The 22,710-nt window shown below is 39.6% G+C and overlaps 1 protein-coding gene across 2 annotated transcripts; it reads right to left on the reverse strand.

Annotated features, from left to right (window-relative positions):
- Nucleotides 1-10,166: 10,166 nt before the first annotated feature.
- Nucleotides 10,167-17,011, reverse strand: gata6 (GATA binding protein 6). 2 transcript variants are annotated; one of them, XM_034138037.1, is made up of 7 exons: nt 16,932-17,011; nt 15,450-16,337; nt 14,768-14,934; nt 13,851-13,976; nt 13,649-13,736; nt 13,438-13,535; nt 10,167-12,868 (listed from the first exon to the last, which is right to left on the reverse strand). In XM_034138037.1, exons 2-7 carry the CDS (start codon nt 16,276-16,278, stop codon nt 12,707-12,709), a joined length of 1,470 nt encoding a protein of 489 aa, XP_033993928.1. In that variant the 5' UTR covers nt 16,279-16,337; nt 16,932-17,011; the 3' UTR covers nt 10,167-12,706. The 2 variants fall into 2 exon arrangements, with proteins under 2 accessions (XP_033993928.1, XP_033993929.1); XM_034138038.1 differs by lacking the exon at nt 16,932-17,011 and adding an exon at nt 16,470-16,625.
- Nucleotides 17,012-22,710: the final 5,699 nt, after the last annotated feature.

Genomic DNA, 22,710 nt, shown 5'->3' on the forward strand with positions numbered 1-22,710 from the left:
GTGTGTCAAAGGAAGGTTCTGCTTGACAGAGCATTCAATTGGCCATTTAACAGACCTCACCCGAAGTGAACGTGCCGTGAAGATGGCGACGGACTCCAAATGACAAGTGCATGGGTTTCTCTAAATAAAATAGCAAGAAACTGTAAATATCAAAGAAGATACATGTCCTGAGAATGATAAATACTTTGTTATTGTTCAGTGAACAAATCCAATATTTGAATGCACTTGAAAATAAGTCAATTGGGTATTGAGTGTAAGGTACGGCCATATTTACCAAGTAATTGAAAAAAAGTTGTTGTCTGTATAAGCTTTTTCAAATTTAAAAAAGGGACAGCAACACTAAATATAAAAACATTTCAAAACATTAATACGGGAAATTAATTCGAAATTATAGATGATCAGAATTAGTCAAGAAAAATGGTGCAACGTACAAATATTTGTCTTCCAACAAGTCTAAGGGTGTTTCTCAATGTCGAGGACGCTTCCTTGGTAGGACATGTCTTCAGAGTCAGGTCCTTCAGAGGCTAGGCAAGAATCCTTCCTGGCATTCGGAGAATGAAGAATGGAACAGGCTAGCAAGTGTGCAGGTGTGCGTCATATGAGAGGCCCCGCCTTAAATTGAGCGCGATTGGTTTGAAGACTCATAACTGATTTGAGAAGATCGAAGATGTAGGGTAGGCCTACCTACTTGAGTAACTGTATTTTGTAAAATGATCATCTCTCCAGGACAGAACCACTAAACTAACATAAAACGTTCTCCTTCTGTTTGCAGCCTTGAAAAAGTCCTGGAGGATAAGCAGCCATAAGAAAATCATAAAATCACCATCACCAATCAATAATAAAATGTGCATTCATATATCATACTTGATGTCTGCAAACCTTTCTTACACATATTGGTGCACATTGTAGCATAAACCACAAATATCAACAAAAGAGGCAAAGTCAAAACAAGGTTAATTTAAATTATTTATTTAGGTGCAAAACGCTTCTCATTCAAACCGAATAGTCCGCTTCTCTGGTGCGCACCAGACGACAGTTTGTTACATTGTTTCATTTTTCAGAAGGTTCGGTTTGCGTTCACACGGGCAAAACTCAAACGGACTATAAACTTTAAACACAAGTCATGTGCACATTTACTACGCCACTGAACATACTTACATTTAAATGTCTGGATTCAGCCATTTTCCGCCAAAGATTTTGGAAATTGGTCCGTGCGCAAAGCATTGTGGGGCTTTTAAGACCGCCGAGGATACGCATGTGCATCCTCGAAATGTCCCGCAACGAAGGACTCAGTCCTCGGTAGAATTCCAAGGATCCTGTACATTGGAACAGTCCTTTGGCGGGATTCGATGACGTAGCATCCTTGAAATAGTGGCTCTGAAGGATCCTTCCTTGACATTGAGAAACACCCTACAGTAAGTGTTTACAGCGAAGTGAAGTGTTAGGCTAAATGCTATGCAACATGTTCGCATTGACCATGTTAACACAATGACAAATGTAATGTGTTGTTCCTTGGCCCATGCCACCCAGTTTCATGAAATCTGACCAGCGTGTCTTTATATAATGTTGTTGACAAACAGACAAGCACAACAACTCACAAACCAACAAAATAAATCACAGTTTTAACCATTTTTACCATCAGCAATATTGGTCATAAACAAGATTTGACATGATTGTGGCTCTATAGATGAAACGTTCAGGAATATCCAAAGTTATTCCAAATGGGGAACAAGAAAGTCTACCAGATGTCACAGCAATCCATAACTAAAAGCATGTATCACCCACATGGTGGCAAATAGAGGAAAAGTCACAGAGTCCCCAAAGCCATTTGGACACATCCTCTGGGTACCATGAATGTTTGTGTAAAATGTTATGGCAACCCATCTACAAATTGTTCAGATAAATCAGTCTGCAACAAAGTGGTAGACTTACAGATTTTGCCCTAGAACTATGCTGCTGTTAAAGCTAAGTTGTGTTAAATAATATAAAAATCACTGCTCAAACCTAAAGCTCAGTCTCAGGACATTAACTTCAGAGTGACACCGAGTGAATCTGGTTTCACCGCTGAGTGTTACCCACTTTAAAATAATGTATTTAGGTCTAAATCATGTGATAAGGCCGCATACTGCTGGTCTGTGTGACGGAGACAGAGAGCAGAGTGACGGACGCTCTGCAGAGCCAGAGAGTTCCATCCTCCTCCGGTTAAAACAACAGCCTTTCCCGAGGAGCTATCGCACTATGACACATGGTCTGATCCAAGAGAGCCGTATTTATTTTCGTTTGGGCTACATTTCTTTCCTTTAAGTAATGAATTAAGAAAACAGAGCCTGGCGCTGCGATTTGGAGATGTGTGGGAGAGAGTTGTGTGCACTGTCTCACTGCAAACGGGAAAGGAATGGAGTTGGGCGTGAGGTATCCAGGGAAAGCAGCATTCCCATCATCCTTTCATCCTCTCATCCTTTCATTTCTCGACCCTGCAACCTTTCTCTCTGCTGAAGCCATGTTTTCAGTCCTCCGTCTCACAGCCAAAACTTGGGAGGACTGGATGAAGTGGGAGACGGAGAGTAGTGGAGTTCAAGGGAGTGGGGGGGAACAGTCTGAAACACTTAATGGCAGAGAGAAGACAGCAACTGTGTGTCTCTACATGATACTATATGAATCTGCATGGGCTTTTATGTGTGTGTTTAGGATATGGGCTAAGGTTGGTAACAGGTCAGCCAAAGAGAGTGGGGAACAGCTCCCCCCCCCCCCTGAACACCCTCTACGGAACACCTTCTGCAGAAGGGTTAAATAAATGTTAGTGATGTGATAACCAGGCTGTTTATTGAGGGGCCTCTAGCAGGACAGCTAGTAGGCCCGCTTGGGTTTCCTCTTTGATGATGTCATACCGCCAGTCCACCAAATCCGGCACGTCTTTGTTTCTCACTGTTTTTATCCGTTCTCATACATTGCTTCAGAGTTTGACAGACTCGTAAAACACCCAGCAGAGACACTCTAAGGGTCCTTAGAGGGCATTGCATCAATGGTAATGCAATAAGTTAAAAAGGCAAATATTCTGCACTGTAAGTGTCAGCTATTAAGACCTGTGAAGTGTCCAGTTTTGCAGAAACACTTTGTGACAATTGCTTGAGAATGACTGTAATTCAACACTTGACTTGCTCTGAATCCAAGGCCAGGATCCTCTTAATCTTGCCAAATAAGTCATAAGTCAGTTGTCCTGTTTCCTCTCTGTTTAAATGAACAAATTACAAGTATGTTTTCTTTCTCTTCAGACCTTGAAGAATGACAGGAATTCAGCCACTTGGGGAACAATGTTAACCATCACGTTTTACGCTGCGATATCTTTTGTAAATGTTACATTGCAAATGCCACCCCATAGCTCAAGGAAATCAAATAGCAGCAATACAAATGATCGAATAAACCACACCAATTGGGGCTGACTCAAAAAAGTTTAGGGTTGGTGAGTCTAAGTTTGCCATCTTAAGCCGCGTTTCCAAAACATGGTAAGATACAACTGACACAATTATTTGTAAATGTTCTTCTTCAGATACAAACCCATTGAGTGTTGGCGGGTTGATACGGTTTTCTCACCGTAGCAACTGAAAGTGCCGTGTAGTACACCCTAGCATCAGTACACCCTAATATAAGAGAACATCTCTAGAATTAAATGATCTCTGCTATCCACTCTCAACATAACTCAGTGCCTCTTTATCACTCATCAGTCAAAAGGTGAAGCTTTTATCCATAATAAGTATAGATACAAAATTCTCATGTAATTTGTTGATGTATGTTTTGATGGGACACACCCCCAGTAGATTCACTTATAACCTCACTGATCTGACTCAGAGATACCACAGCAGAGAACAATACATGGTATTCACCTGAAATAATGTGTCACTTTCCACTGTACTACATTCTTAAATAAGACCAGCCTCTTCCAGGTTTTCTAAAGAAATATGCCACATAAATTCCACCTTTTAAAATGAACCAGCCCTGGTTTATGCGTCCATGTACGTCTTCACTTTCTCCTCCTTTTTCCTGTTTCCCAGTGAAAAACACAGAGGGGTGAGGCCTGGAGCTGAGATGCTGTTCAAAGTTTAAAAGGGCAACACTGAGAAACACTGGCAGGTGTTCAACAACTATGGTGCATTTATGATAACACTCAGCTTTACTTAGTGCTCTTGAACACTGGCTGTAGATTTAGCGTAACAGAGAAAAAAAGGCAGAGAGATATGAAGTGTGTCGGCTGTCAAGGTCAGTTTGTCAGTTTGTGTTCTGACTCCTTTTACTCGGCTAACGTGGCGATAACAAAGCCATACAGTGAAGCTGCTGCAAACGGCACAATGTGGACGTGTGGACTGTGTCCGGACAGTTGAATTGTGCAGTGTAAGTGAAAGCTTGACCTCATAACTGCTTAGTGTTAATACTGCAGGAATTCACTGGAATTTTGTTTTCATAAATGAGGACAGGAAAGGGTAACAGCGGAGGCATAAATCAGGGTATTTCTTTCTCTCTCCTCAGAATAAGTGACCGCATGAGTGTAATAATAAACATCTCAGGCAGAGATTGATGTTGGATGGGTCTGACTCAGGGCACGTAGTTAGTAATCCGTGCACGGGCTGTGCCCACGTTGGGCACCAACCCGACTTACAATTCCCACATTATTCGGGGCGAAGCAGGAAGAAATGACAGACATCATTTCCCTGTGATCAAACATTGTTGGTGTACATTAACACTGCTGATACAATCTAGGCACAAAATAATTAAATGTGGTGAAATTTGAAACTATTTTGAGGTATTTCCTCTCTTTAGAGCGCCAGGGCAGATTGGCTTAATTAAAGAGGGAAAAACAGGAAGTTTTAAAGTCACGTCTATAATTAATTGGTCGCCTCAGCCAAAGGGTCTGCCTGGTCAGGGCAGTGTGAGGAAGCAGCTCTGTTGTTGTGCTCAGTCACTGGGTTCACATTCGACCTAATACAGTCCACGATCCTGGGGATGTTTCTAAAATGGAAAACTTCAGTTTATTTTAACCTTGGTTGTATTTTTGTAATTCCGGCCATTAGTTAAAAATATTTGCTGACAACTAGGAATGCATGAACATTGTTAAAGTAAGTCTGAAGAGGTCACAAAGACAAGCGATCAGGCAATCATACAGGCAACACAAGTAAAACGTATAAACTGGTAAATGCATGTCTAGTGTTGCTAATCATTCCTAATTGCCGGAGTTTGCACGAGTCTGAACATGACACATGAAAACATGTCGTTTCAGTAACCTTAAAAGCTATTGTAGTTTAATTGTAAAAGATAATCAGTTTAGGGACACAAACAAAATCAAACTGCCAGGATTCATGTTTCCTTCACTTGTCTTCTAACCATTTTAGACAGCTTAAATTCACACATTTCAAAACACTATTGTTATCTTTAAAGATATTCGCTTCACTCAGTTGTGATGGTTTTGTGTTGTTATCATTAAACTAAACTAAAGTAACACGACTCAAATACAATTATAAGTCTAGACGTTTATGTTAGAAACTTGTGTAAGATGACTTCTGTGTGTAAAGTGTATTGTCAGAGCTGGCTGAAGCTATTTAGAAAACGTGTACTTTTATTTTATTTTAAGCTATAAAAAGAAATTGGTTGGTTGAAAAGAATTTGACTTCAATGGCTGGTTAGATTTTAATGAGCTGCTGTATCTTCTGTTTGGGAGCCTGCCATGTGTCAGACTGTTATTTATGTTAGATGCTCATTTGGTTATCAGTGTTCGTAAGAAGTCTCAGTGACCAGTCGCCCAATCAGCAGGCAGGAGAAGAGGAGCCTCACTGGTCGTCTTCACTGCACGGCTGTGCTGCTATCTTGAGCTCTAGATGAAAATGTATTACATTTCAAGTCTTCAGTGAGCCAAATGATGTTTACACAAGCATGCCTCATTCTAAGGTCCAAACGTCTGAGATGCTGAGCTGCATTCTGGGTAGGATGGGGCTGGTAAAATCCCACCAAACTTTGGATGACCCTAATGACTAACACAATGACTACAAGCAGATTCTCCAGAAGTCTGGAGACTTTGAGCTGAATAACTGATATCAGTCGGGAAGGTCCACCCCTACCTCTTTATCCAAGTCAAACACAGACACACAAACATACAAGAGCGTCATGGAGTCAAGGCAAAAATCACCAGTCCTCAACGCTTTCTATTGTTTTTTCCTTTTCACACTAGACCTGAACAACAGAGATAATGGCAATAAAGTATTGAGAGAAAAGATTTATGCCACCAGTTTTCACAACATTTAATCAGCACAGTATATTTCCCATCAATCTTAAAACTGAACTTTTGTCTGCGAGTTCTCTCACAATCAGGATTGACTTCTGATCATGCATCATCAGGAGAGAATTTGCTCTCCCTGTCACCATAATGATTAGCATATTGCTTGTTGACATATGTTTAATTGATTAAAACAGTCATGCTGTGATTTCACTGTGTTTTGTTTTCAAAGGCTGGGGTTCTGACAGAAATACTCCGGGAAGTATTGCATTTGGCGGCGAGCTCTGGTTCCCATACACGAGAGTGCTGAACTTAATTCAAAACGCCTTGGACACAAGGCTGACTGCTAGTAGGAGAGGAAAGATAGCTGTAACCTTGCATTGAACCCCGACAATCTCAGCATACTCTTTGGATCACAGCAGCAGCAGAAAAGTTACATGATTTAGTGGCTGAGTTTCAAGGCCCAGACACCTATAGGCAGAGGGCTTGGTAATTAAATAACCTTTCCATAGAGAGCATAGCCTTTACATGACAAAAATAGCATTGCATTTTCAAAAAATTGAGATAGATTTGATAGTAAAATTGTGCAGAGCTTGTCCCACACATTCCATAGTTTACTTTGTTCATGCGAATACACACAGCATTCAAATAAATATTTTGTTGAAAAGGATTTCACTGAAGAGAAAGGAGAGAAGAGAAACATGGCTAGTTTTGTGGTGAAATGTTAAATATTAAGGAGTTTTTAGGGATCATTTAAAACTTCATAACAAATCCTGTTTCAGTCCACATGGCGCTGCCATCTAGTCAGTTGGTTAATTTTTTAATAACATTAAATTATTATTTACTTTCAAATTAGTTTCTTCAACAACCTGTCCTCAGCTCAGAAATGCAGCAACAACACAGCTGTATCTCAGCAATGCATGGATGGATTGCCATAAAGTTGATCTTTGTGCAGACATTCATGGTCCATATTTACTTTACATTGGTGATACCCTGCCTTTTGTTATTTTTATTTTTTTTAAATAACCATTTCAGGAATTGCCAAACATTATGGGGCACACAGTCATGTCCTCATGGTGATTTGTAATCATTTTGGCAATCCTATGACTTCTTTCCTCAGGCACAATGAAAGTGTTTATACCTTTTTTACTTTATAGTTATACTTTGTGTCCAGTGGTAGTTAAAAAATGTTTGCATGCTAAAAGGTTAAACTAATGAGGAGAACATGGTAAAGCTGCTTAGCTGCTAAACAACTGTATTGTAATTGTGATGCTGTTAGCAAGCTCAAATGTGCATCCAGCTCAAAGCACAACTTCTTCAGAGTACAGCTAGCATGGCTGTAAATAAGAACTGGATGGTTAGCATTAGCAGCTTTAGCTGAAAAGAGTAAAACCCACAGAAATCCCAACTACACAGACAGGAACATCTCCCATACATTATACAGCCCTTTTGCCCATGAGTATTTTATCCAAGACATTGTGGCGATGGTTTTGTGAAACGCCTCTAAACACCCAAACAGGTGCTTTGATGGTAATTTATTAGGTCACAAATCATCTAATAGGAATGATAAGGGTCGGAGTTGGCCCGCCCCAAAGAGGTGCTACAAGCTCAGGCAGATGTCACTCAATTAGTCTGTACACGCCCACAAAGTCCTAAAAAGAGGTTTAATCAGCCGGGTTAACTCAAAACACCTGTGTGGATGTTTAAATTCCTGTCAATGAATCATTACTGAACCAAAAACAGTCCTAAAATCACTCTGGAATAATACTTTTATGCAAAATCTCAAAGTTTTGTTATTATTATTACTTTTTTGTCTTCTATTTTTTGTTGACTACTCTGTATTCTACTCTCTACTCAAATTGGATTTTGTTAGGAATTTATGATCCAACAGAAATGTTCCACACTGCCGTCATTCAAAAACAAAATGTCTACAACTCTCCATAACAATGGCCTCCTGTTTGTGTGTTTGTGAGTGCCCATTTGGCACACTGTTTAGCAGAAAGTCCCTAGCCGTCTGCACCTTTAGGAGGAACAACAGATTAAACAAACACAAAATGTGACCAGTTTTACTGGCAGGTCAGGCATTCAATCCCTTTATTTGCACATCAGAATAGAGCTATATTTACTGTGCGTGCAGCGCCAGACGCTAACATATTGAAGGTGGAAATATACATGGGTGTTACTTCTCTACAGCATCTGGATCTCTGCAGCACCATTTTGGGACTCATCCACATTAAATACAGTTTACATTTCATAGTTTACACTATAAGGTACACAATTAAATCATGGTGGCTCACAAGTCAGTATTTTTTCAGCATCGACAGCAATCTCTGCATTCATGTTAACTTAAATTCAAATAAGTCCAGTGAGTTTTAGAAAGGGAGATTTACAGTTTTTAAAGTTGGGACAAAGGTATGAAAAGCATAGTACTCCGAATGACCAATCTTTTTAATAATAAACTATTGCTCATTACTCATTTAAAAAAAATCTAATATAATGTATAAATTGTTTGCAGTTATGTACGTTCCCATTACTTTTTGTTCCCATTTATCTGTTGACTTTTCCTTTTTAAATAATAATTAAGCTCTTAAGTTTTGTATGTTCATGTTCTTTCAGCCATCTCCTCCTATTGGGCCCTATTCCTATTACAACTTCCTGGCATTCTTGACAAAGCACTTCACTCATCCAGAAGTGTCACTTGGTCCAACACCCAACCTTCCCTGAACACACTCCCACTGTTTCTGTTCGTAATGCTGATTATACATAGTGATGTAATCTCCAAATGTCAGTGTCATTTTTAACTGCTGTATTTGTATTAGAGAGAGGATGAGGGGTGAGTTTCTCATGATTAGTTTTTATTTCTCTCTGACGGGGGATTATTTCACGCTTGTGTTTGCCACAAACTTCCTGTGATTCAACTGTAAGATATTATTTATGACCGGGTGGAGGAGGTGCCTTTATTCTTTCCTCTATAGTCATGGATATGTTTGCTAACTGAGAAGGCCGTATGGGCATACTATTGAGAGCACATTTTTGCTTTCTATGAATCTGACAGGGCGGTTTAATCAAAGAATAATAACCAAGACCAGTAAATGATTTATAAACACGTCGCATTAGAGCTCTTTTGATGGAACTACAAATCTTGAAAAGACTCCACAAGCAGGACAGCTATCATGTTGTTAAGTGCTGTTTCTCTCAGAATGTGCCCCCGTGTCTGTCGAGGAAACCCTAAAGGGCTGAGTCAGAGATCCCATCTCTTCCGGAGGCAGGGCCAGCCTTTGAAAGGCAGCATGGAAAGATCAACGGGCATCTCCGGAGGGAGCCACCGGGCTTCAGTGTGCTGCTGCCCCATGGCCAACAGCCCTGGGGTCTGTAGTGTGCTGCTGCTGCTGCTGCTGCTGTTAGCTTGTGTTGTTTACTTTGGGAGGACTTTCAACCCTGTGCAGCTATCTAGATCTCTGCTCTTCCCCTCGTTGTCTGTCTATGTCTAACTCAAACTGCCTTTTCCCCCTCTTTCCAGTTTTTGATGGCTTACTATTCCCACTCCCATAGATATTGTCCCAGCTCTGTGACAACATTCACAGTTACTTTCCATCACTATACAGATCATTACTGTGAGCTTACCCTTTGCATCACTCTGTGTGAACGTGGCGGTTGATGTGACCCTCAGCTCTGTGAACATCCATCCACATAAGAGCGCAGGGAGGATTTCTGCGCTGTTGTGTTTATATTTCCTCCCTCGCAGCACCATGGATACGAGTCAGACAGTGCCAAGGAGGACCACCTCATAAATTCAGAAACCTATAAATATTTGCCCATGTTTTGAGTTCAACACTAGTTTGCATTTACATATCTGAAGGTGGTTTGGTAATTTATCTGCGAAGAAGCTTAAGGTCTTAATGCTTGGTGGTCTCAGTGCGTGAATTGAGTTTAATATAACACCCAGCAGCCAATAAACACATGCAAAACATTTCCATTTGCCACATGCAGCCAAATTCAACATAACACTGAAAAATAAAACGTTATGGTGGATGATCTTTAGCTAAAACAAATGGCCCTTGGTGTATTGTTCTAATAAAATGTCAAAAAGTGTAATCTTTTGCAAAAACAAAAAAATAAGTCAAACTACAATGTCCATCCCAAACCTGTGATGTGGCTGTTGTGTAGCACATTCCTCTACACTCAATAAAGTCAGCTAAATCAATGTCAAAGAGCAGACAGATAACGCTAAGCCTAGACATAAATCTTAACCATCTCTAAAATCTTTTCATGTGGTATTACTCACAGGCCATATTCGCTTAAGTACAGTAAACATTGTGACAGGTACTTTGAGCTGCTGGTTCAAGAGGACACAGGAAAGTGGATTGTGCTTTGAGCCTTCTGGGGCCCGTAGAGAAAAAAAAAATCTTAAGTAAAAAGGCTTGCTTTAATGAAACATAAGCAGAATGTGGAAGCAAACCCAGAAAAACCTGGACATCAAAATCTGCAACAATCATTTTATAGGTCTGAGATGAAGCTTTTAAAACGTTCTTTTTCCCCCCAAGAAATCCTCACCTTGCATTACTGTAGCTAGTTTTTTTTCTTTGTGTGCTTCACTCCGAATCATGAAAACATCTGAGAAAATAAAGCCAGTTTTTTTTCCACCAGGGAGAAAAAGGGAGTTAAAGCATGTCTCCGATTGCCTCACAAAAGTATGCCCGAGTAATATTAATATTATGCAAGAACAAGGTTTCTTCCACAGCTTTGATTATTTACTTTAAAACACAGGGTAACCGTAAATCATTTGCATCACGAGAACAATTTATTGGACTGAAATTTAAATAGAATAATTTGTTATAAAAAATAAAAACAACAGCAAAACATGATGCTAAAATAAACATGATATTTCAAAAAAATTAATTCAGAAGAATTAAATGAATGACATGCCCTTTTTGGATGAAGCAAGTTTTGCTAGATAGGATAAGATAAGGAATAAACCTCTTTACGCCAAGTTTCACATGTATCTCATCAGATTGCCTTTAGGTTTAAATAGACCCATGATTGTGTTGTGGGCTAAAATGGCTTTTTTTTACTCCACCAACACAACACGGCTGGAGAACAGCGTGGAAAATTAAAAATAACCTCTTGAATTTCGATTTTGCATGTGACCCATGCATCTGTGGTCAAAATCAATACCAAAATGAGCTTGTATTCTGATGAAAATATTGCATTGTAATATAACTCACTAGCTTCTCGTACTTTAAACGGTCCACTTTAACACCTCAATATGATGTCCTCCTGTGTCATTGCATTCCATTATTTCCATTATTCAAAGTCTTCAGAGTAACATGAATTTGTTCAGAAGTGACCTCATGCTCCGCTTTGCTCTAATTTTGGTATAAAATGATGCAATTGTACATGCTTGCATTGTGAAAGGTACACAGTTTATATTGAGTCAGGTAGTGCAGCCAACAGTCTTCTTCTGCAGTTTATGTCTTGTAACATAAAGGTCAGTAGGCCCACAGCTATTCTGGGTGTGCTTTGTTCAAACAAGCCATTCGACTGCTTTACATGTAAAATCATTTGTGTAGCTTTGCTTTCAGAATAGTACCTTAATGCTACCCAACAGCTGACAACATTTCAGTATCAGAAATTAGTCTGAAAGAGTTGATTATTTGCACTTTTCTCAGTAAATGATCAAACAAAACCACTTGACGACATAGTCATTTATACCCTGTTTAAACCAAACTAGTTTCAGTCAAATACAGTAAGAGCTTTCAGTGGAAAACATGTGCAACACTACTGTACTACAAACAACCACTTATGAAGAAAATAAAATTAGAAAAAAGACATCAGAATGGTTTAACTTCTACTCTATATTGATATCTTTATTAACAATCATAGCCATGTTTTCAACAATGGAAGATTTATAAATATTTTTTTTCTTTTGATTCATAAAAGTTGTCTTGGCACTTGTGGCATGATTCCAGTTTTGGAAAGAAAACAAAAACAAAAAATCTAAAAGTCCTTAAAGAATATAGCGCTTTACGAAGCAGTGGTATCCAATCAACAGCTTTTTTCTTCAGAGAGGAAATCCAATATGTACATGATGGCTTTATTTTAAGAAACGAGAGCTGGTTCTGTGCCATGGTGGGTGGAGAGATACGAGTCCATGGCAGGTCCAGAGACCCTCCGAAGCAGGCCACCTGATTGATCATCTGGCCTGGTGATTCCCTTTGTTTTCTTAAGGCAACAAGATCCCCCACACCAACCTGGAAAACAATCCCAGCTATTCCACGCTCGGTTCAAGCTTGCAGTGTGACTGAAGGTCGCTTCTCCATTCTTTTCCCTTCTGTCCGACTCCTTGCATCAGCCAGGAAACAAACATTGCCCCCCGAATACTTCCACACTACATAGCATCCAGACAGAGGGGGCCGGGGATTGCTGTCCTCCCAAAGATTTAGATGTTCAAGCTAAGGCCATGGGGCACCAGGGTTCCCCCCTCACTGAAGCTACGTCTGAGGACTGGGACAGCCCCACGCTGGTGTACAGGCTGTCCTGTCCCGGGTACTTCACCGCTGAGCCGGAGCCGGGTCCCTCCCCTGAGCTGGACAGCACAGACGAACTGACCTGCAGCAAAGCAAATATGCATTGTTAGCCTCATTGTATTTTCAAAGCAGACATATGTTACAAAGAAAAGGTATCATTTGGTATATGACTCATGTTTACATTTTGGACTGAGATTCCCAAAAAAGCACCAGATTCTGAGCAATGTGAAGCTCATCTCACTGTAATATCATGGTGACACATAAAGAAGCAGTAGTCAGCTCCACAAAGCATCAGTCTATCTGCATGTGATCTTTTTAACAAAACACCTGCTATGGCTAATGCTCTAGATTTGATTAATTTCAAAAATATTTAACCCAGAGGATGCATCAAGGACAACAATTACTTTTTAAGTGAATTGTAGTATAGTATAGTATAGTATAGAATAGTTGAGTAGAGTATTATAGCGTTATATAATATAGTATAGTTTAGCATATTATAATTGTGGTATATTTGAATTGAGTTATTCAAAAATAAAATATCATTCCACATCACACATATACAATACAAATATGTCATTCTTTAAATTGAAATGGAGCAGGACATATTTTATTAAATTGTATCAAAATAAAGAGAATAAAATCAAGTCTTACCCCTGACACCTGTCCAGGAGGAGAGCTGGTTTTCGAGCAATCTTCGGAATTAGATGAAGATGTGGATGTGGGAGTCATAGAGACAGAGTTGTTATTTCCTAAAAGAATAGATATAAAATATATTGTTAAGAACAAATTGTTTTAAAAAGCAATATGTTGATTATAATTATCCATGAAACATATTTATGAGCAATCATTATAGGAGACTTACCAGAGGATCCCTTGGATTTATTCAAGGTCTTCGGTTTTCTTTTTCTCGTTTGGATCCCCTCTTTCTTCATGGCGAGAGGCCGAGGTACCTGCAGATTTGATCATATTTGGAGACAAATTAATATTTTGGTTTTGGATGCTTTGATTGATGAAAGTGCGTTAGAATACGTTTTAAATAAATGTGAAAGTAAATCTGGACTCACCCCGTGTAATTTTGTGTAGAGCCCACACGCGTTACACACCGGCTCTCCCTCCGCGTTCCTGCGCCACAAAGTGGTCGTGCTGGTTTGACAGTTAGCGCAGGACAGGCCGATTCTTCTGGAAGTTGACTGATGATAAAATCGTAACATTCAATTAATTATTATAACCAATTTCAGAGATAAGCATGATATTAATAGACCTGTGAAGACTGCAGTATGTCACCTGAAGTAAAAGTTTAAAATGTTTTAAAAATGAAAGCCACACTCCACTATTTTAACAACAATTAGACCATTTGCACCCTTTTTCCTAAAAATAATACAGGCCCTCCATTTAAATTCCATTTACGCACGGCTTTTTACAGGATGTGTATTTTCAAGGAGTCTTTATGAGACATCAGATTTCCTAGTAAAACTGTGCGTAATGCACGTAATGGCACCAGGAAACGATTAGCCCTTTTCACACCCATTCAGATTAATTTACCGAGCAGAAGCAATGTGACAGACTGAGTGGTTGATTAATATGTTAACAAATATCTCCATGCAGGCTATAGGTGGTTCAATTTGTATTGAAACCACCTTCAATTGATTTAAAATAAATTATGGAGAATTTACTTGTAGACATTTTCCTTGGCAAATATTCTAATCAATTAATGTTGGCTGAAAAATGTATATTTGTGGGTACAATAATGTGTAAGCAAAAACTAACATTTCAAACGTATGTGGTCCTTAATTATTTTTAGATTTCTCCTGATTCCTGTCACAAATATAATGACCACAAGAAAAATCAATCTGATCTAAAGCTATCAGATTGATTATAGCTATAGCAGACATACATGTCTGCTCTGGATCAGACACAATGGCGATAACTTCCAGCCATTGTTTGAACAATTAGGCAGGAAATTGAGCGGTTAAGTGCTTACCGTCCGTTTCTGTGGTTTAATTAATGGCCGGCTCAGCCCATTCATTTTGCTGTAAAGGCCGCAGGCGTTGCAGAGAAAGTGGCCCGTGCAGTCGCGCCTCCACAGCGGCGTGGAGATGGAGCCGCAGTTTACGCATTCTCTGCTCTCCCCCATGTCGTCCAGAATATCTGTAATTTAAAATAAGGCTTACATCAGAAAAACGTTTTAACATGAAAATTGCCCACTGAGTGTCTTCCCAAGGGACTGTGTGACTCTGACATGAGCACATTTAAACAAATTAAATCAGATCCATGGATGTCATGTTATAAATACATTTTCCTGGCAGCTTACATTTATGTTTTGGGGAATTTAGATTTTTTAAATGTTTAGTTTAATTTAGTTTAATTATTTGGTTACACATAATGTCAGTTATGGGCCTATACGCACAACAACATGCCTGTTTTTAACTTGCGTATTCTCATGCACATGCCCTTTTGGACCAATTCCTGTACAATTTTGAAACATAGTTAGAATATATGGGTAGAATATTACTTTTAATCTCATGACCTCTTGCCTCTATGAGATCTGGTTGTGTGTGCACTGGAGTTTCAGTTATTTTCATAAAAACACATGAGCATGTCTGAAATGAAATCATTATCTCTGACAGCATTACTCCATCAAATATGTCCTCCTCTATTCTTACCTCCATTGGGTCCTCGGATCAGGGGCGCGCCTCTGCTCTGCAGGGTGTGCAGCATGGTGTTATCAAAAGGTCCCCCGGTCCAGGGCGAGGGCAGCTGGGTCAGCTGCGGTGCAACATAAGGAGAGTATGGACTCGCGTAGGTCCCACTGAGGGGCCGAGAGAGGCCGTACTGATCCCTGCTGCTCACATTCAGCGTGTTACCGTAGGTGTCCCTGGGGTTCCCGTTATTCATGGGCGGGCTTGGAGGGTAGTGGAACCGACTGGAGGTGTGCGGGCTCCCGGTGCTGTATGAAGGGCTCTCCGGGGCGGACTGCGACCAGACCGAGTGGCTGGAGACGGCATGGCTGGGCTGCGCAGGGCCGCTGGCCTGCAGGTAAGAGAGGCTGGGTATCATGGAGCCCACCCGGGAGCTGGGCACATACACCGGGGAGTTGGGGTTGGAGTGCATATAACCAGAGGAGGAATCATATCCAGTCTGGCTCTGCGCCGCGGCGATGGCCAGTGTTTGGTACATGTCGCTCGGGTCCACCAGCAAGCTCGCCTTGTGCGCTCCGCTGGAGAGGACGAGTTTGCTGCCCTGGTCTAAATCCGTAAACAGCGGGATGTCCTCGACAGTGGTCAGGGTGTTGTTATGGTGTCCGAAATGAACGTAGGAGTGTAGTGATCTGCCGTCGGGGCGGCGGTGCCCCAGTGTGTCAAGGTCGATCGGAGGTGTCCTCAGCTCGTCCCTCCTGCTGTCCCCGGGCAGGTAGGTCTGCTCAGCCGGCGACCCTGGGCTGCTGGATACTTCTCGCTTGACCATGGACCAGCTGTGTTCGCCCAGGTCCATCCAGGAGCACTTTCCATACACCGTAGGGGTTAATAAAAATCGTAAGGGAGTAGTCTACCCTGTAACAGAAACAAGTTGGAACTGTTAGGATTGTAGGAAATTAGAAGAAAGTAAACTCATGTGTTGCAAAGTTATTGACAACTGGATTTAAAGTTATAAACATCTGGATATAAACTCGTCAAGTTATATACCTCTGATGCACGGCTTGTTTTCATCTTTTAAAGTCCAGCTTACATTTCCACAGTTAAACATAAAAAATACTATCCAACTACAGACTTGACCGTACATTCACTAGCTCCGTATCATCTCCAATAAAACACGCAGTGACTGCCATACTCCCATCAAGCGCTTTAAGAGGCACTGGATCCTTCAAATCTCTGTCCTCCCACACACGCACACAACTACACACACACACACACACACACACATAACAGATAGGAAACAAAACGCAATATGTCTTCACAGCAAAAGAGATAACTGTTTGATAAGACCCAAAACAGATAAGGGCCGAGAGGTAGGCTGGAGCGATAAAACAATACCCCGAAATGATGATAGGTCCTGTGCGTAAAAAGTGTAAAGCAGCTCTGTGGCATATCGGAGAAAAGACAGTCAGAAGGAAAAAGAAGAGACATACGTCGCTTTCCACCACATACCTGTTATTTGTGTGCCATAGGTCGCACTCAAAGTTCCTAATAGTGAGCTGCTGCTTCTCCTGGAAGTAATGGGAAACGTTAGTGCGGTCTGACGAGGTTTATGAGAGGAGGCGCTTCCGTGGCTACGGCTGCACGAGGAGGACCAATCAAGAGGAGAAAGAGGCTGAAAACACGATGGGGGTGCCAGCCTAGAACTCCTCCAATCAATCACTCCGAGGAACACGGAGGAAAGAAAAGAGACTTGATCATGTCTGAAAGCTATAATAATTTGCAAATGTAATCAGGTTTAAGAGAGTGTTCGACAGTTGCGTTTTGGACAGATGAAGCTCCACCCCCTCATTTTTTGTCTTGCTTTTATTTCATCAAATGTGTTTATACAAAATAACTAAAGGGCTATCGGTCGCCAGTCTTAAGCTATATTTGTATTTCATCTTTCTGTATTGTAGGCTTTTGTTTTTCTCTACAATTTTAGTTGAATAAGTTACTGCCATTTCCCCAAAACATTCTGCTGATTTAAATAGTGACATTTAACCAAATGAATGTACAAAATTACTCTCGTTTAGTAATATACAATTGTATTGTACTGTTACTTAACTTAGGTACTTCAATTTTATTTTATAATAGTTTTACTTCGCCTAATTTGTACAATTTACTGCACTATATTTATGTTTCACTTTCCCAATTATAATTATATATGGCCAGTTATTTCAACAGAACAAATTATTACACTATTAATTACCTAACAGTATAAAATGCTGAATGCTGAGTTAGAATTCCCCCAAGCTGGACCAACTACATCAATAAAACTACAAATATGATTCAACAACAACATATAATATATTGAAAATATAGCAATTGGGGTTTGTCTGCATAAAACATTGTTCTATCAATACCTCTACAATTTTACATAAAGCAGATTTTGGCAGGATTTTTACTTTTAATGGAGTATTGTTACACTCTTCTTTTTCTACTTTCACTTCGGTATGAGTACCTATAGGCTACTTCCACCACTAGCTGACAATAACAACTATATTGGGCTTTTAACACAATGCCATTTTAGATGACTTGAATTGATAACTGCTGGCTTAATCCAATTAAATGGATATTAATGTTTGTGTAGAGCTGTTTAGGAATATGAATCTACAATGTATTGTCTTGTGAAATTAAGCCTCATTTATGCGTAGCCTATTTCTAATTTCCTAAAGTAAATGTCTTGATTCCGGCGAATGTCTCCCTCTTTGTTTATTCTCATATGTTCACCACACCGATCAATAAATCCCTTGGCTAATTAGTTTATTTAAGTCAGACGCTTTCATTCAGATGGCTTGAGCTGTGTAGGAGCACAAACTCTCCAGCTCGCTTTGAACCGCGGTGATTCGTTCAGCCAGAATATACATAGTGCTGAGTGAAGTGATCAAAAGTAGCGCGAGGTGTCAATTGAATCATTCACTCATTTACAGGGCTACCTCGTGCGTGTTCACAGAGGTTAACAAATAGTTTATCACACTCACGACCATTCAGCAGGTATGTGTGTGTTTACATATTGTCTGGATGGGAGATAGCTGAGCAGCAGAGAGATCTGAGGAACACAGCATTTAATTCATATTACTAATAATACTACAACAACTACTGAGTAGGCTACTCCACCATTTACTGTGTATCTGTCTTATACTAAGCCAATGGGGGCAGTCTGCAAGGGAGATTCATGGCTCCTGTAAATAATATTGAATGATAGCCACTTTAACTGAGTCTGACCCTGGAAACAGAGAATGCTGAACACATCGATTAATCGCTATTTCACTCCTATATTGAAAAATATTTCGAAGTTACTATGTTGCCACCCCTGCATTATACGATTACATGCACACTGGGGAACTAGGCCTTCTTTTTTTTATTCTAAATCTCTAATGGAAGCTGAAGAACTGCACTCAACATTTAATTATAAGTATTTCTTATGTTGTTAGTAGGCTACAGGGTTTCTTATTGTCTTTTTATTTTTACCATGTTGCAAAATTAAAAAAATATTCTTGACGAAACTAAAATTATTTTACTTTATTATTTATTACCACTACAACTGCTTATTACATGTGTTGTTATTATGGCTTACTTAATCTACCACCAGCTTAAAATTCTACTACTTTACTTTGAGTCATACTGTTATTGTGATTAGCCTTTTGATTTTTAAATGGTTATACTATACACCATTGATTATTATAATGTCTTCCTTTATTGCCACACATACAATGAACTACTTCCACAATTGCATTACATGTCATATTGCTGCTATTATATGTTGTCCTGGCTGCTGATGCATGCACTACACTTACTATATTTTAATTTGTTGTATATGTGTGGTCCATATAAATGACTGAGGGGTCTTTGTGGAGGGAAGCACATTGTGTACGGCAGCTGCTGATACATGCAGTGCTGCAGTTAAGTCCACTGAGACATGGCTGGATCTGTTGTCTCTGCTACTGGGACTACAATATGTCTGCTGCTCTGGATTTCTAAATTTAGATACAACAATGGTCTGAGATGTGTGTTTATGTTTGTAAATAAATAGAAATCCCTGCATCTGATTTGGGGATGCATTTCCAAGTTCCTTTATTACTTTAATAATGCTCTTTTTGGGTAGATATTATATTTACGCATGCAGCCACACTCCTCTGCAGGTCTAATGGCCTCGGCCTGCTTTAGGATCAAATTCCTGACAGCCAGAGAGATTCTGGAGATGCGGTTTTATCAGAGGGAGTAACCAAACCATGCGCTACTGTCTCCCATCCCATCGTCTCAGTGAGTTGTCAGGGAGGTGCGAGAATACAAAATCCTGTTGTTTTTACTTCTCTTTTCTCCCCCCCTAGACTCCTCTCAGTTCTTGCTCATGGCTGCGGAGCCTCGAGTTGATAAATGAGGTGTTTTCGCAGTGATGTCAAGTGTGCTGCTCTGACACACCGAGCCTGTGGGGAGAAGTGGCAGGACGCCGCCCTGTCTCCACATTTATCCGCAGACGGTCAAACACTGCGGGCCTGCTCCACTGTCAGCCACCGTAAAGAGACGCAGGCCTGTAATCTAATTATTTTACCATAAATTAACTAGGAAACCCAAATGTAGCTATGTGTGTAATTCTAGGCTCAAAGAACTCACGTTACTGCTGCCCAAAAAATATAAATACTTATTATAATAAAGCAGTCTAGTTTTAGATTAAATTAGATTTACATATTGGATTTGAATTCGATTAATAATAATTATACTGCTGGTCCCCTTGCGAGGAATATACAATATTCAACCCGGACAGTATTAGTTTCGTTATAACAAAAAAATAAAGAAACAACAATCGAACATAATAATAATAACAATAATAATTAATAATAATGATAATAATAATTTAAAATCGTAAGAAATGTATATTTAAAACCTTTGTTTCCAATAATGATTTAACTTTTTTTATTGATTTAACTTTTTTTACCCAGAAAACCATGGCCACAGTTTTATCTGAATGATGTTTGTTTCTTTCAGGAGGGTTGCAGTCTGATGGCCGACCCTCTTCAGGTGTCAGTGGCTTATGTACCGACTTGATAATGATTATCTCCAACACTCCAGCTCTTGTAATAGCCTGCTCCTGATTAGCCAATTCTGCTGCTATATGCATGATGTTATGGAGATAACAAGGAGCAGGGGGGACGCTGAGATTAGGCTTCACGCGCTAAAACGAGGATAAATATCAGCTTATTGCCCAGTATGAATAATGAACGATTGTGAAGTAGTGATTTCTCGTTTTTATTTTAAATCTGGTCTGATTGCTTGCTAATTTATTTGTGACTCAGCAAAAACACAGTTCTGATTTTCCTTCTCTTGTAGTGTAATAATGCTTTGTGGACATTTAACACGCCCTAAACACACGGAGGTCTCTGATGTCTCGATTGTGATTAATGAGAAGCGACTATAGCCACATGTAAAACATGCAGGAAAGAGACTCACTTCATCATTTTAATCACCACTCAGCTGATTTCTTTTATCTTTTAGACAATGAGTGGTAGAATTTGGAATCATACTCGGTGTAATAGGCTCTTAATTAAAAATCCAGGTTCATTTTAATTTTAGATTAGAAAGGTTTGTATAATAAAATTGTGATTTTGTTACCATCAAAATAAAATGATTCTGTTTTCCCAGATAATTTACAGATTAGAAATGATAGTTTGGTTTTATTTATCTGCTGATAAAACACAATCTGTAATTTAAAACAAAATTATTTAAATGTTATTTAAATATTTGGTTGTACAGGTTGTACTTTAAAACGCACACTGCTTGTATTCTTTTTGATTAGGTGTTTGTTGCTGTTATTATGGTAAATATGAGGGTCCTGGTGATGTTGGATAACACCAAAATATTTGTATTTATTATTCAAAACATTATTTTAACTTTTGGATTTGACATGTTCTTAATGCATGCTGATTCAATTTGACTGAGTTTTAAGGAGATATTTATTAAAAATATATATATTCATGGGACAATTAAATAAATAGCTATATGTATTTGGGGAGAATACATTTACAAATGGATTGGGTTGTAAAATTGGTAATCTTATTATTTTTCAAACACTGAACTCTGTGTCTAATGCTGGATGTCTTAGTCCAATTCAATCACTTCATGAAGGAAATCTCTGAATTTCTTCAGTTTTTAAATGAGCAAAAGTGAATATGAAAGCAATTGCCTGTATTTATGACCCCCATGTCTAGCTGCTGAAGCCTTTAAATCATTGACCTATTTGCTCTTATTTTATTGAAGACACAGTTAAGTTTTATACCTGTACAGTTCTGTTTCTCTCCGGCCTTCTACTGAATGGCAGCCTGTCAAGATCTGCTGGAGCAAAGGCTGCTGGGAGGCCGCGAGCGTCAGACTCGCCTGTTTGAAGAGGTAGATGATTAAACGGGCCATGACAGGTGTAAAAGCAACCTTTGTCATTTCGGACATGTACCGTCCTTGCTTCCTCGGCTCGCCCACAACGGAACGCCCTGCTCACCTGCCTGTGTATGTGTGTTTGTGTGTTTGTGTGTGTATGAATTAATGTAAGTGTGTTTGAGTGTGGAAGTCAGTGTTGGATCTGTGTTTTCTGGTGGGCTGCTAACAATCCTGTACTAGGCAGTGTCATATAATGAATAACAAATATATTGCTGATCATTTTTAGTGTAAGCTTAGCACGGCCCCTAGTAGACCCCCACACACACAACAACACAGACTATAACACCTGTTGTTGTTAAATACCAACTATGTGCAATATATATAGTTTTGTTATGCATGCTTAGGTAACATTACGCTGTCTTTGGCTCTTTTCTGCTCTAACAATGTACATTTCCCCTCTGTGGGACTAATAAAGGTATTCTGATTCTGATTCTGTCTTTGGGGTTTAAGCGTAACAAATGAAAACATGACGTCCCCCATAACACTCCTGGGGAACAGATGTAAGCATGTCTGTGTGTTGAGAGAGATGGAGGCATGTCTATCTGTTGTTCTGGGTTATCATTCGTGTCTCCAGCAGCTCCAGTTTATCACTTCAGTGTCATGATGTCACATCAGACTTCAGGGTTCATCTGACCTATTCTCTTAACTTTAAGGCTCTAATCATGCGTCAGCTATAGCACATTTTGTTATTGTTTTATGAACTTTTTCTATCATTTGTTCTGCTCCTGCCTCAAGGAACATGGATATCAGTGCTAATACTCCAGATAAAAAAAAAAAACTGTGGTTGTAAGCACAACTAAATCAGTCAAAGATTTGATAT

This window comes from Trematomus bernacchii, unplaced genomic scaffold, assembly GCF_902827165.1.
Source record: "Trematomus bernacchii unplaced genomic scaffold, fTreBer1.1, whole genome shotgun sequence".
Taxonomy (NCBI): Eukaryota; Metazoa; Chordata; class Actinopteri; order Perciformes; family Nototheniidae; genus Trematomus; species Trematomus bernacchii.